Raw genomic sequence first — 13,263 nt, 5'->3', positions numbered from 1 at the left:
TGCATTTATCGGGTGGGGAGTTTGTCCAGCATAAGATTCAGTTCATTTCTCCTACTTAGTCCACTAGAGCGACAAGACCCTCTTTACTTTCTAAATTTGTGTGCTTACCCCTCAAATCAGGAATAACAGACAGAAAGCAAGCCTAGGGAGTATTAAAAGTGGAATAAATATATTACTTCAAAAGTATTTTTTTGATTATTCAGTGCTCTCTTTGTTTTCCAGGTAAAAACCAATGGCATCTCCACAGTCAGAACGGACTTGGCATTAAAGAGTGACCCATTTGAAGACCTGTCATTGAATCTGCTCGCTGTCTCAAAGGCTCAGTCCCCTGTCCACATGTCACCCGTTCCCAGCCCAGGCGCCCAGGGCTGGGTGCCATTGCCTCCTGCAACACAGAGTGGCGCCAGTGCGTGGAGCTCCGTAAGCCGCATGCCCACGCTGCCCCCAGTTCCAGCCCGGAGTCAGCCCCAGGAAAACGCGCGGCGTTCTCCCAACCCATTTACCACGAGCGTGGCCAGCGCCAACCCTTTCACCGACAGGACTGCCGCTCCCTGGAACCCATTTAGGGTCCAGTCTCAACAAGCAGGCACGACTCCGTGGTTCTCCCAGGAAGAGCCTGCTGCCAGCTGTCCCTTCCCTCCTCGGAAGCCTTCATCTTCACCCCATGGCTTCGAGGACAGTTCTGATGTGCAGGGCCAGTCTGCAGGAAAAACGAGCCACCCAATAGGATGGGTGACCTTTGAAGAAGAGGACTTTGCTGTGAAAGCAAAGTCAAGGTCACCTTGCCTGGACCTCCTGGGCAGTCAGCCGGGTTCCTCCCCTGGCTCCAGTGTGACCTTTGATAGTGACTGGAGTAAAGGCACAAGTGTTTCCTCCTGTGCGGTGCCGTCCCGGAGGCCACCCCCGCCTCCTGTCCCTGTGCCTCCAACGGGCCCCGCCCCTCCAGGGCTCCCCCCCACAGCTCGGGCCCCTCAGGCAGCACCCACACTGGACTTCACAGAGAGATGAGGCTCTCCGTGGAAGGCGGCCGTGCCGGCCTTGGCGAGTGAGCCGGCAGCAGGCATTTGTCACTCGTCATGTGCACTGAGGTCGTCGGGAGACACCACCGTTCAGCGTGGGCAGAGTTGGGATGTGTGGGGGGCACGAGGGGACAGTCCTCTTCCTTCACTAGCCTTTCGGTGTGTTTCTGTCTGGGTGGCTAGGAGAGAGGAGTAGCCGTAAGTGCTCGGAACCACCTTAGAAAACGGTCCTCCAGGAACGCTTTCCTAGTCGTGGTGAGTCTCAAAAAGCCCAAGCAGCTTCCCGCTGGCCCTGCTGCCTGTGCTCCTCCCTCCCCCCCGCCCCGTCCTCGGTCACAACTGGCGTTTCTAAGGGTTTACCAAAGAGCTTGTCACAGTGACACTGAAACAGAAGTTTCAAAGGCAGTGCTTTAAAAAAAAGTGTATAGACACACGCACACTCCCCGCATACATACACACGTGAAACTCATCATTTAAATTCTGGGATATAATTCAGATTTTTACCTAAGAATTCTAGCAGAGTTCTCTGTTCACATCATTGTCAAAGGGCTGGGTGTGAATGAAATTTGGATATTACTTTTCTTTCCAAACTACAATAATCCTCACTCCAGACCCAGAATTTTCTCCCCTTACCCTCCAGGTGCGCGTGCACACACACACACACACACACCCCACATTCTTGTTGCTCTCCACTCCAGCATCCCATGTGCTTCCCTCCAGGAGTAGCCACTGTCCTGTGGGTGGGCACTCCTGTCCTTTCAAAAGAGCACGGTGGCTTTTTGTCGCTCGGGGAGAAACACTAATGCTAAGTGCCCCTCTGTCCGGGAAGGTGTGCCCCGCCTACCTCTCCCACACGCTTCCGTCTGTGCTCCGGCCCGCACTTTCTGAACAGGGAAGGCAGCCCCGGCTGGGCTCTGCATGGGGTCTACGTAGTGGATGCTGTCTCCCCTAAAGAGTTCGCAGAGCACACCTGCTACGCTGATCCAGGTTCTTGGAGGCCGCCCTCCAGGTACCTGTTCGCTGTTTCCCCTGTGCTGCCAACAGCCAGCCTGTCCTGCTCTCATTAGGGTTATGATTAAGTACAGAGCTTTTACAGAAGGCTGCGTTTCGACGTGGTTGACCCTGACCCAAGACCTCCTCGAGCAGTTGTCTCGCTGTGAGTTTAAGCTGCAGCCATCTTTGGCCATTGAGTCATGCACTGGGGTTCCTTTTTAGTAGCGCTGTGTCTGCCCACCGGAATTCCGATGTCTGCATTTGACCTTCAGAGGGGTGCACTGGGGGGAGAGCTGAAACCAGAGGTCCATGGGTAAGACTGTGTGTCCAGTGGAAAAAGCACAGCGAACTGCATTGCACTTAACCACATAAAGCAGGTCTGTTAGCAAGACATACTTTTCTAAATGCTTAAATATTACCAAAATATTTATAGAAGTCCTCTCTCTGTTCACAGCCAGGATTTGCTGTTAGAAGTAGCTCTTGTGAGTTTTATATTGTGCTTTCTGGGTTTCTGATCACTGCTGCAGTGGTGTACTCTGAACAGCAGTATTACTGTCGGCGCTGTGCTTCCAAACGTGAACTAACTGGTGGGGACCGTGGCTCTAACATCGCTGTGACTAGTGTGTCTGGTGTCTGCTCTGCTTTGGCAGAATAATCCACTCTGAGTGTCACTGGTGCAGTTGCAGTTCTGTGAGCACCGTCTCCTGCTGCAGACAAACGCCTGTCCAGGTACACACGCCAGGCAGCAGCTCCACCTTCACCGGGAACACCGTGTCTGGCAAGCTGCCTAATGTGCACAAAGCTATGAAAGGCAAAGGTATACTGCCAATAACTAGCCATCCTTCTGTGTATTATTGAAATATTTACCAGTTCTATTAAAAGCAGAGCAAAAATTAGACACTAAGGATCTCTTTGTGAATTATTTGTTCTCTATAGTAGATTGCTGTTTTTATGTAAGAGTTTTATTGCTTATGTGGCATACAGTATTTATAACTACATACTTTATAGAAGTGTATATTAAAGTCACAGTGTACATTCTGTACATACCCTGTGAAATGTGCTGTCATGTGAAATAAATAGACCTGGCTTTACCATAGCGACTGTTTTGCTCAAAAGGGAAGAATCTTTCTCAGTCACCTTTCTTGAACTTTGCGCATACAAGTTAGTGACATTTGGAGATTAACTCATTGTTGAATCAGGTATTTTAACTCAAGATCTTATTTTCACTCATTTTACTTCGCCACATAATAATACTCTAAAAGAAAAAGCATTAAAATTCGTGGTCATTAAGAGGCCTTCACTCAAAGTCTAGTTTGGCTTGAAAATAACGTACGAAGAGTCATTTTCTAGTGACAGCAGAGAGACACTGGTGGGGTGGCACAGAGGGAGAGCAGGCACACAGATGGCCAGACGAAAGAAGAGGCTGGCGGAAAAGACACAGGTCAGAGGCCACAGCCTGTGGTTTCTGTGAGCACTGACTTTTTCCCAGCCTTATGTGATTGCTATTTCAACAAAAACAACCTTGGCTCATAAACTGAGTTTCATGTTAATTAACCTCTGACGGAGAAGCTACAGGTACAGAATAATAGGCTTTAATATTTGAAATTTTAAGGTAATTTTAGGTTTATGTGCAGCTTTCTGAAATAGATACCATGCACCCTTTACCCAATTGCCCCTCATGGTTGCACTTTGCAGAACAGACGCAGTGCCACAACCAGGGCGTCAACAGGATGCAGAACGTTGCCACCCTGCAAGGTCCTGCCTCTGCTCCCTTTCCCACCACCCTGCCATCCCATCTCCCTTTTCCCTTGTCCTTAACTTCTGGTGACTGTTGGCCTATTCTCCGTTTCTATGATTTTGCCATTTCAACAAAGTTACAGAAATGAAACCATATGGTATATAACCTTTTGGAGACGGCTTTTTTTTAAAGCATATTCAGATACTCAGACTGTGCATCCAGTTCGTTTCTTTTTCCTGCTAAGAAGTATTCCTGGTATGGCTGTACCACTGCTGGTTTAACTGGCACCCCGTCACCCTGCCCCCGCCCCCGCCCCGTCAGTGGACAGCTGGGCTCTTCCCAGTTTCGAGGGAGACGTTTGCTAATATTAATAGCAGCGCGCACGTTCCTGCGTCTGAGTAACCCTGCCCCGGCCTTCCTGGAGGGCCTGGACTGGCCTGGGGCGCTCCCGGACTTACCGTCACCCCGCCCCACTCAGCCCCGGGAACCAACCCCAGGAATAAGAACACAGCGTAGCTGGTTCCTGTAATATTCCAATCAGTTCAGAGGTGAAGGCCTTTCCAAGGAGATAACCGGAGTGGTGCCTTGGTGTCAAGGACTCTCCAAACGTCACCCACCCTTAGCGTTCCTTGACGGCCCAGTCTAAAAAGCCAGCTCCCTGTTTTCTTTGAACCTCTTATTTGAATTTACTTTGTCCATTTATTTTTGTGTTGTCTTTGTCATTTATGGGACAAGCTCCATGACAGCAGTGACTCGGGATCTGCCCGGGTCACCGGCGCCTGAGAGAATTTGGGGGAGGGGCGCTGGGCAGCAGTCGCGTGAGCTGCCGCGACGTGCGGTGCGGACACGTCCCCCGCCCCAGCTGCGCGAAACCAGCGCGTCCCGACGCGCGAGACCACTGCGATCAGAGCCTGCCTCGGAAAGGTCCACACCGAAAGCAGGGGGGCGTTTCCAGAGGTAGTGTTTGTTGGTAGCGGAAAGTTCTCCGCGACCGAGGGGCGGGGCCAGCCCCCAGGCGTGCTCGGCGCCCCGCCCACTCCGGCCAGCCAGCCCGCGCCCGGCCCGCCTGTCTTCCCGGTGGACATCGGGCCCTGGCGAGGGGACTGAGAGGTCCGCGCTGCCCTCTGGTGGCCCGGTCTGTTGGGAGGGTTGCTCGGACAACAGCTACTTCCGGGGGCGGGGCGAACCTCCGGCAGGTGTGCGGGTCGTTGCAGGGTGGCACCTGTTCCGGAGTGGATTGCCGACTCTCCGCGCCCGCAGCTTTCCCACCCCAGGATTTGGACCTTGAGAGGTGGTCCCCAGACTCCGTTTTCTTTGTTGCTCCTGGCAACAGCCACTTCCAGGGCAGGCGGGCGAACCCCGCCAGCTGGTGCCTATCGGACCAGCAGCGCGTTTGGAGTGTGCGGGCCGTTGCTGGGCGGCGCCTGCTCCGGGAGTGGATTGCCGACTCTCCGTGCTCGCAGTTTTCCCATCCCAGGATTTGGACTTTGAGCAGGTGGCCGTGCCCCCGGACTGTTTTCTTTGTTGCTCCTGGCAACAGCCACTTCCGGGAGCGCGTGCCGTTACCCCCCCACACCGGAACCCGCGAGTCTTGGGTTCCGGCCTGGAGAGGCGGTTAGTTGGTGGGGTCCGCTGTACACTCGAGCCACCGCGAGCCGCGCACCCGGACCTCCACGCCGCCTCGGCGAGGAGGCCGGCGCAGCCGCCATGGTTCTGCTGCACGTGAAGCGGGGCGACGAGAGCCAGTTCCTGCTGCAGGCGTCGGGGAGCACGGAGCTGGAGGAGCTCACGGTGCAGGTGACCCGGGTCTACAACGCGCGGCTCAAGGTGCAGCGCATCTGCTCAGGTGGGTTGGCGGCGCAGGAGGCTGTGGGCGGGCGGCGGGTCCGGGGCCGTCGGGGACGGAGGAGGTTGCGCGGGACCCACACGTCTGTCTCGGGCAGGCTGCGGGCGAGGGTCCAGTTTGTGAGCGGCCGCCAGGCTTGAAACGGAACACGAAGACCACCAGCGATGCCCAGCGAGTCGGGGCCGCGTGGAGGCACGCCCTGTCTCGGAGCCGGTGTGGGGCTCTGGGAGGACGCACTGGAGCGGGCGGGTGGAGAGGGAAGAGCCCCAGGAGGGACCCCAGAGACCGGGCTGAGGAGCAGGTGTGAGACTGGGAACGAGCGCTGGGCGCTTGAAAAAGGCGAATTCAGGGTTTTGAGACCCCTGAACTGGAGCAGTTTCCGGTGTGAACTCTCATCCCGGGTGAGAAGCCAGGGCGAGCTCTACTGTATCAGTCCCCTTCTCAAGACATGGCTTGTACCCCACCCCCCGCACCATGGAGTCGCCCCTGCTCCACTCTCAGCACTGCCTGAGGCAGTCCCAGCAGGTGTCCACCAGCCACAGTGGCTGCCCAGCCCTGGACATGCAGCTCGTGCAACCCAGGAACCGGTTTAATTTTTTATTTCATTTTAACCCCATCTCAATAGTCAACCGCACCTAGTAGCTACCTCCGTAGATGGCACAGAGTGTGACATGATGCTACTCCAGGTGTGGCCCAGCATGCCTAGTGTTTTTATAACCCGAGCACGTGATTTCGGACCACAGAGAGTTCGGCAGGGGTCCTCCTGGCTTCTGTCCTTACGTTTGTAGGCAGAGTTTGTTTGTAAAGTGTCCTGATTCCAAAACAAGCTCAGTGGTCAGTGTTACTTTAAAATGAAACGGGGGATGAGGAAGGAAGGGGACTCAGTTTATATTTATAAAACTATCCATTGAAAAGGAGGTGCTGAATGTTAAGTCATGTTAGTGCCCTTGGAACCCCCATTTATTCTACAGCCCCCATTGTCCGCTGGGACTCAGGCCCCGAGGTTGTGCTAGAGAAAACCAGCAGGAGGGAGGCCACTGCTGGGCCCCAGGGGCTCAGAGTCTGGTGGGGCGAGACGGTGAGCACCCATTTCAGGGCCCCGCTCGTTCTCCAGTATGGTGCTCACAGACCACGTGCACTCTTCCCGGTGTTGCAGAAACCCGGTCCCCTGTCAGCCTTTCCAGTGGGGACGACAGGGAGGGAGGAAGGAAACAAACTTTGTAAGGCTGAAATGTGAAATGGTTTGGGAGTGGGCACTATGGTGCAGGAAAATACAGAGCTGTCCTTTGAGTGGTGAACACGACTTTGGAAAACCAAGGCCTTGCCCCGTCTCTGCCTCTGCTGAGGGATGAGTTGCCGTAGGCACTCCCCACTGGTCGGCTTGACATGGAGTTGTTTATGAAGTACTTACCTGAAGTTTTGTATAAGGTGGTCCTGACCCGAGCCTGCTTCAGATGCCACAGCTGTAGGTAGGGAAGATGGGCGTGCGGACAGTCCTGCCGGCCTCACGAGGCGGAATGGAGTGAGATGACCTCTGTGTCCACCCTTGGGAAGCCGGCAGCACTCTGGGGAGGTGTGTGCAGACCGTGGACGAGTTTTAATGTGCCCCTGGGTGCTAGGAGGCACAGCAACGGCGAGTGGGAGAGCTCAGGGTCTGCAGCCTGGTGGCCGTGGGTGAGCTCCTCGGCCCTCCGTGCTTCCATCAGCCTGGGGCAGACAAGGTGCAGGGTGGTCTGGCACACATCTGGGGGAGCTGGGAGTTTGTCAAATAAGATCCTGAGTCGGCGGGCATGCCCCGACCTCTGAAGAGTGTGCTTTCCAGTGGGGTGCAAGGCGATGACTGGTGCATGCTGTCTGTCTCTTATTTTTAAGAAATGGAAGAGTTAGCAGAGCATGGCGTGTTCCTCCCCCCTAACATGCAAGGGCTGACAGATGACCAGATCGAAGAGCTGAAATTGAGGGACGAGTGGGGTGAAAAGTGCGTGCCCAGTGGCGGAGCCGTGTTCAAGAAGGATGACATCGGACGCAGGAACGGGCTCGGTAATCCAGCGTCCCTCCGTCAGCCTGGGGACCCGGCCGCCCAGGGCCTGGGGACCCGTCTGTGGGCTGAAGGCTAACCTCGGTTCTTCCAGGCAGAGGCGGGGCGCTGCGCCCAGTGCCGCCTCGAGGTGAAATGCCGGTCCAGGGCGGAGTCGGCAGATGAGGAGAGTCTGTCTCTTCGCTCCTGGTGGCAGCCAGCTTTATATGTTTCAGATGAGCTGCATGAAATTGCCATTTTTATAGGCCACAAATGTTGGAAATTGGCGATATCATGTGGTGCGACCTAGTAGTTTTGCGGGGATAACCCCTGAAAGTGTACTGAAGGCTGTGTCGTGTTAGGGTGTGCAGGGACGGGGGTTCACAGACTCTGTGACAGGAGGAAGTGGATGTTGGCCCAGGCTCTCCACCGGAGCAGAGGATGTGCCCCTCTGTGGTGCAAAGCCCCTCAGTGCACATCGCCACCGGACACAACCTCGTTAGGGTCTGATTGGTCCATCCATGACTGAAGGGGACAAGGGTGGTAGCTCGCTTGGATGGCTGTCCCTTTTGACCTGCACAGAAAGCTCCGTTTCAGGGACTGTAATCGATCATTCAGCAAATAACTAAGGACCTACTATGTGCCCCCCAAACACTGTCAGAAGCAAGAGAGACACACAGCCCGCCTGTGTGGCCCTGGCGCGTTGCCTGTGTGAGTGTTTCTGGCCCCGCTGACTTGGTGCCCAGAGGGGTGGGCTGTCCTTCCGCCTCGCTCTCCATTTGGAGAGAGCCTGCATTTTAGAATGAGTTGCACCAATGGAAAAAAGTCTTGTAAGTTAGGGTTTTATATTTCTAGTAGTTTCACTGTCTGATTAATACTGTTCTTAAGAATGTTAGGGTTGCACTCACTCCATCTCCCTTAGATCTGGTCCCTTCCACACTTTCAGGTTCTGATTTTTTTCCTTGCTGGGGTACGGGCACCCCTGGGCCGTGGGACCAGTCCCGCCAGCACCTGTTTTGTGAATCAAGTTGTATCGGAATGCGGCCACCCCATTCATTTAAGCGTTTTCAGTGGCTTTCCTGCCGCCATGACGCTGAGCAGCTGCAGGGGACCCTGTGTTACCTGCCCGGCCTGGAACACTCAGCCCCTGGCCCTTCCCAGGAGACACGTGCCCCTCCCCCCGCCCTGCCATGTGCAGAGCCGGTCATCCTGTTCTCTGGACCTTCGCCACTTTGCAGAAAGCACGGGCCAAGCCTCTGCTCTCCAGGAGCCTTTACCCAGGCCCCTCGCGTCCCCGCCAAGTCCCACACGGGTGCACTTCGTACATCCCGACGCAGACCGAAGGGCTTGGGTATTTGAGGAGAGCCTTACAGATGCTCTGTCTCTCCCCCTTCCCTTTTTTGTTTTTATAGCTCCAAATGAAAAAATGAAGCAAGTTTTAAAGAAGACTGTAGAAGAAGCCAAAGCAATCATATCTAAGGTTAGCTTTTTAAATGATGCTCTAAAGCGTGTCTTTGGAGCTGTGAACTCCAGCACCGGCTTCCAGAGTTGCCTGCCCGGCAGCCTTTTCTGACGTCTGGTTCTGCCTCGCAGAGGCGAGCGAGTGAGCGAGCCTGTTGGGTGGGCCCTGGCTTTTCCTTTCCTCGTCGAGCCCTTCGTCCCGCATCAGCTCAGCCCCACAGGCCGGAGGGACAGCACTGGTGGAGGTGGCCCCCATGTCCTAATGGGGACCAAGCACTGAGCACTTGGGATTCTGTTTCCTGGGCTTTGGGGACCTTTTTGAAGAACTTCAGAAAGTAAAAGGCCCCAAGGTGTCTGTAGGCACTGGGGTGCGGGAGCTCAGTCCAGAGCTGTTGACCAGATGGGCTGCCACGTGGGTAACCATGTGTGTCCGCCGCAGAAACACGTGGAGGCTGGTGTCTGCGTCACCATGGAGATGGTGAAGGACGCCCTGGACCAGCTCCGCGGGGCGACGATGATCGTGTACCCCATGGGCCTACCGCCGTACGACCCCATCCGGATGGAGCTGGAAGATAAAGAGGACTTGTCAGGCACTCAGGTCCGTGGCTCGTTGCTTTCTGTGAGGTGGGCTCAACCCCTCAAAGAGGGGAAGCCCCCCACATTGAACCCCCCTCCTCTTCTGGGCACAGATTTTGCTTCAGACACTGCTTTCCACTTCCCTGTGCTGAGCTTCAGAACAGGGATCTGAGCTGGAGGCGGGGGGGGACCGAGAGAGCAGGGCACCCACACGGGCCAGAGAGAGGGGTGGGGGCTGCCCATCAGAAGGAGTTGACAACACTGCCCCTTGGGGGCCACCGGAAAGCCGGGGACCTGGTTTGAGCCTGTTTCTACCCAGACAGACGGGCCCCTCGCACGGAGCCTCGTGCTTCCTGTCGTAGGCCCCACCTCTCGCTTCGTGTTGCCGACTGCTACCTGGGCGCTTCTCCTTTTCTCGCTCCTGTCCTGTCCCACAGCACCCGTGTCTCCGCTCCATCTGCTCTAGACCCAGGGGCCTCCGGTGTCTCCCCAGCCGCGCCCTCACCTGCACCTCGCGGGGACCTTCTGCTGAGGGTGGGGGTCAGCGGGATCGGAAGCCCCACCTCCCAGGGCAGGCAGTTCCTAATGGGGAGGGGGCTGGAATGAGCGAGGGTGCGGGGGAGGGTTGCAGGGCTGGGAGGGTGGGTGCCCGTCTCACCACCCTGGCTCCACACCTGGTGGGACCACACCCGTGTCCTGGGGCCCGCAGGCGGCGCTCAGCGTCATCGCAGAGTCCGAAGCGCAGCTGTGGTGGGCGGCCAAGGAGCTGCGGAGGACGAAGAAGCTGTTGGACTACGTGGGCAGAAACGAGAAAACCAAGATCATTGTTAAGATCCAGCAAGTGAGTGCTTCACCGCCTGTTCCCCCTCACACGAGCGGATGGGAGAACAAATGTTTCGGTGAACCTGAGGTTTACGCCCCCGTCCAAATGCTTGACTCCCATTGGTCTGGATTCAGAGAAAACCTTTGCCCTGCACCAACCCAGACTGGAAGAAAACGGAGAGCAGTGAGGACATGGGGGGCTTGATGGGGGGTGCCATGGTTATTTTAATAAAAAGTAGACCTGTGGGTACGAATGGGTCTCACAGTGGGAACTCCAGCCCACGCTGCCAAGGTCAAGTCCCCGAAGCTGCTAGTCAGCGGGTCAGCGGCCGTGGGGCCTGATGGGAGCCAAGTCCGCTCAGGTGTGCGCTCTCCTAAACTATTTTCCCTAATGTGGGGAGAAGGGTCCCCACAATGACCTGTCCCTTCCCTGTTGGACCTGCAGTGACCGACTGCGGTGCAGCCTCTGGTTTCTGGCCACCAGGAAGGCGGGCCAGAGCAGGGGCTGCCGAGGACCGGGCCCCCCAGTGGCCCACTCGGGCGTCGGAAGTGGACCACCTGTTACCCACGGCAGTTGGCAGAGGGCGGTGCTGTAACACTGTCACTGCCGCTTGCAGGGATGTCCCGAGAAGAATGCCAGGTCCACAGTGTGCCCTCCCTGTCTTTGCAGAGGGGACAGGGGGCTCCAGCCCGGGAGCCTGTCATCAGCAGCGAGGAGCAGAAGCAGCTGATGCTGTATTACCACCGGCGGCAGGAGGAGCTCAAGGTACCGGGGCCATGCGCTGTCCGTGGAGCCGGCGCCTGGCATTCACCCCACACCTCACCCCAGGGTCCGGGCGGTCCTGTGGGACTGGGGGGCTCTCTAGGGCATCAGCTCGGAAGGCTCCTCGTTCTGGGGGGCGGGGGGTCACGGGCTCATTGTTCAGCCCCTGTATGTTGCACAGCAGTTCCCCGAAATGCCTTCCTGAGAAAAACGTGTCCTTGCAGAGACTAGAGGAAGAGGACGACGACGCCTGTTTGAACTCCCCGTGGGCAGACAGCAGCGCACTGAAGAGACACTTCCACGGCGTGAAGGACATCAGGTGGAGGCCGCGGTGACTGCCGGGATGCCGGCCCGGCGCTCTGGGCGAATAGCAGCAGCGCAACAACCGGAAAGAGAAGAGTATGCACAGCCTCCGTGAAAGATGGGGCATTCCTGGTTTTCCTGCTCTTTGAGTTTGAATGTTTACAATAAAGTTACGTAGGTTGTAAGAAATACGCCTTCGAAAAGGTCTGCCTACGATATGATTTCAGGGCCGTTGCACTGGAGGCCCTTCTTTGACAAAACTCTGAGGATGTTCTTACTCTCGAGCTCGTTGTCCCTCCTGCTCTCTCTGCCCTGCTCTCGCGCGGCTGCTGAAGGAAACCGGAGGCGTTTCCTCCGTGTTCAGCCCCTGGCGTGAAACCGCCGGTGGCCACTGGAGGTCACCCACCCCTTGTCCAGGGTCCCCCAGCTGCAGGGGCAAAGCTCATGGCCCGCTGGTGCCTGGCTGGCCCTGTTCCAATAGAGGCTCCACCTGCGTGCAGGTCTCCCCTGGACCTCGGTCAAGTTTGCAGGGGGCGTCTGGGCTTCCCCAGAAGCCCTGGGGTGCAACTTGAGCGCTCAGGGCCAGATTCCCACGGAGGCTGGTGACTGTCTGCTAGGGGCCTGCTTTTCTGTGCCACCTGTGGGTTTAAGTCCCCAGCCACCTCCCTCACACCCTGCAACTCCAGTCTGTCCCTGACTGTGCAGCCAGCAGTGGCCTGGCGTGGTCTGTGGGCCAAGGCCCCCGTTGGAGAGAATACACCTTCCCTGAGAGGCGAAGTGACAGGACTGTCCCCATGCTGTCCAGCGCCCACTGCTCCTGTCCCCAAGCCTTCCCAACCGTCATAGACATGCTGCTGGTGTGGCCCGTGGTGGCCATGTGGGTGCATTTTCCCCTGCTGACAGGTGGCCTTTCCCTGGGGGACAGGGGCAGCACCACTGCTGGGACCCCACCAGAGCTGAAGGAAGGAGAAGCCGGCGCTGTCAGGCAGCCGGGGAGGGCGGGCCCCGGAAGGTCGGTTTGCTCAAGGGGAGGCCCTCAACCCCTGCTTGCCCAGAGTCTGTCCTTCGCTCCATGGGAGCTTCCGCCCGCACCTAACTTGGCGCCCACCCACTCCTCCTGCTGGTGGACCGAGTGACGTCAGGGAGCTCACACCTGTCGGGCCCACCCAAGCACACCCACCGGGCAATGGCCTGTCCACGCACCGCGAACCCGCCTGCGGCCTGTGTGGGCTGGCGGGCAGCTGCTGATGACCGGAGCATGTGAAGCCCACAGAGCTGGACAGGGGCCCGTGGCGGCTTTGGTCCACCAACGCCTGTGAGGGGCGAGGACACAGAGCCCGCCCTTGGGCTGCCTTAACAAGTGGACACTTGGCTCAACCCTGGGAGCCAGTGTCCCAAGTGATAAAAGAGAGTCTGGGGGCGTGTCCTGGCCAGAGGGGAGGCCCGCCAGCGCATGCAGGCCGCAGGCGGGTTCACAGTGTGTGGACAGGCCATTGCCCGCCGGTTAAGCCCTGGTTTCACGTTACTTGGCACAGATTCCATCCTACACCCGTAGACCAAACCGGCAGTGGCCTCAGCTGTGGCTCGGTTGTAGCAATGAGGCTTTGTGTGCCAGCACCACGCCGAGGTGCCGACTGTGGAGCCCCAACCCTCCTCCTCCGGGCCGCCCCCCCCCCCCCCCCCCAACTGCAGCTGNGGCCCCCCCCCCCCCCCCCCCGTCCCAAC

General features: G+C 57.2%; 2 protein-coding genes and 1 long non-coding RNA gene across 3 annotated transcripts in view; 2 read left to right on the top strand and 1 right to left on the bottom strand.

Moving 5' to 3' along the window:
- SYNJ1 (synaptojanin 1) overlaps window positions 1–3,108 on the top strand; it is a 77,607-nt gene extending 74,499 nt beyond the window's left edge. The window contains exon 31 of the mRNA XM_037065275.1: window positions 223–3,108. Within this exon, the coding sequence (XP_036921170.1) occupies window positions 223–1,008 (786 nt within the window). The 3' untranslated portion in view covers window positions 1,009–3,108. The remainder of the gene's footprint in view (window positions 1–222) is intronic.
- A 1,790-nt stretch (window positions 3,109–4,898) lies between these two features.
- LOC119000280 (uncharacterized) lies at window positions 4,899–5,280 on the bottom strand. Its single transcript, XR_005069279.1, has 2 exons — window positions 5,237–5,280; window positions 4,899–5,033 (listed from the first exon to the last, which is right to left on the bottom strand). It is a non-coding gene; the product is annotated as an uncharacterized LOC119000280 (long non-coding RNA).
- On the top strand, window positions 5,243–11,727 carry CFAP298 (cilia and flagella associated protein 298). Its single transcript, XM_037065274.1, has 7 exons — window positions 5,243–5,596; window positions 7,469–7,636; window positions 9,026–9,093; window positions 9,514–9,672; window positions 10,360–10,491; window positions 11,143–11,238; window positions 11,460–11,727. The coding sequence occupies exons 1-7, from the start codon at window positions 5,458–5,460 to the stop codon at window positions 11,568–11,570; spliced, it is 873 nt and encodes a 290-aa protein (XP_036921169.1). The 5' UTR covers window positions 5,243–5,457; the 3' UTR covers window positions 11,571–11,727.
- The last annotated feature ends 1,536 nt before the right edge of the window (window positions 11,728–13,263 follow it).

The sequence above is a fragment of the Sturnira hondurensis genome, unplaced genomic scaffold (assembly GCF_014824575.4).
Source record: "Sturnira hondurensis isolate 20B ecotype Veracruz unplaced genomic scaffold, ASM1482457v3 Scaffold0015596, whole genome shotgun sequence".
NCBI classification, from domain to species: domain Eukaryota; kingdom Metazoa; phylum Chordata; class Mammalia; order Chiroptera; family Phyllostomidae; genus Sturnira; species Sturnira hondurensis.
The sequence above is the reverse complement of the archived record's forward strand: the minus strand, read 5'-3'. Positions and strand labels throughout refer to the sequence as shown.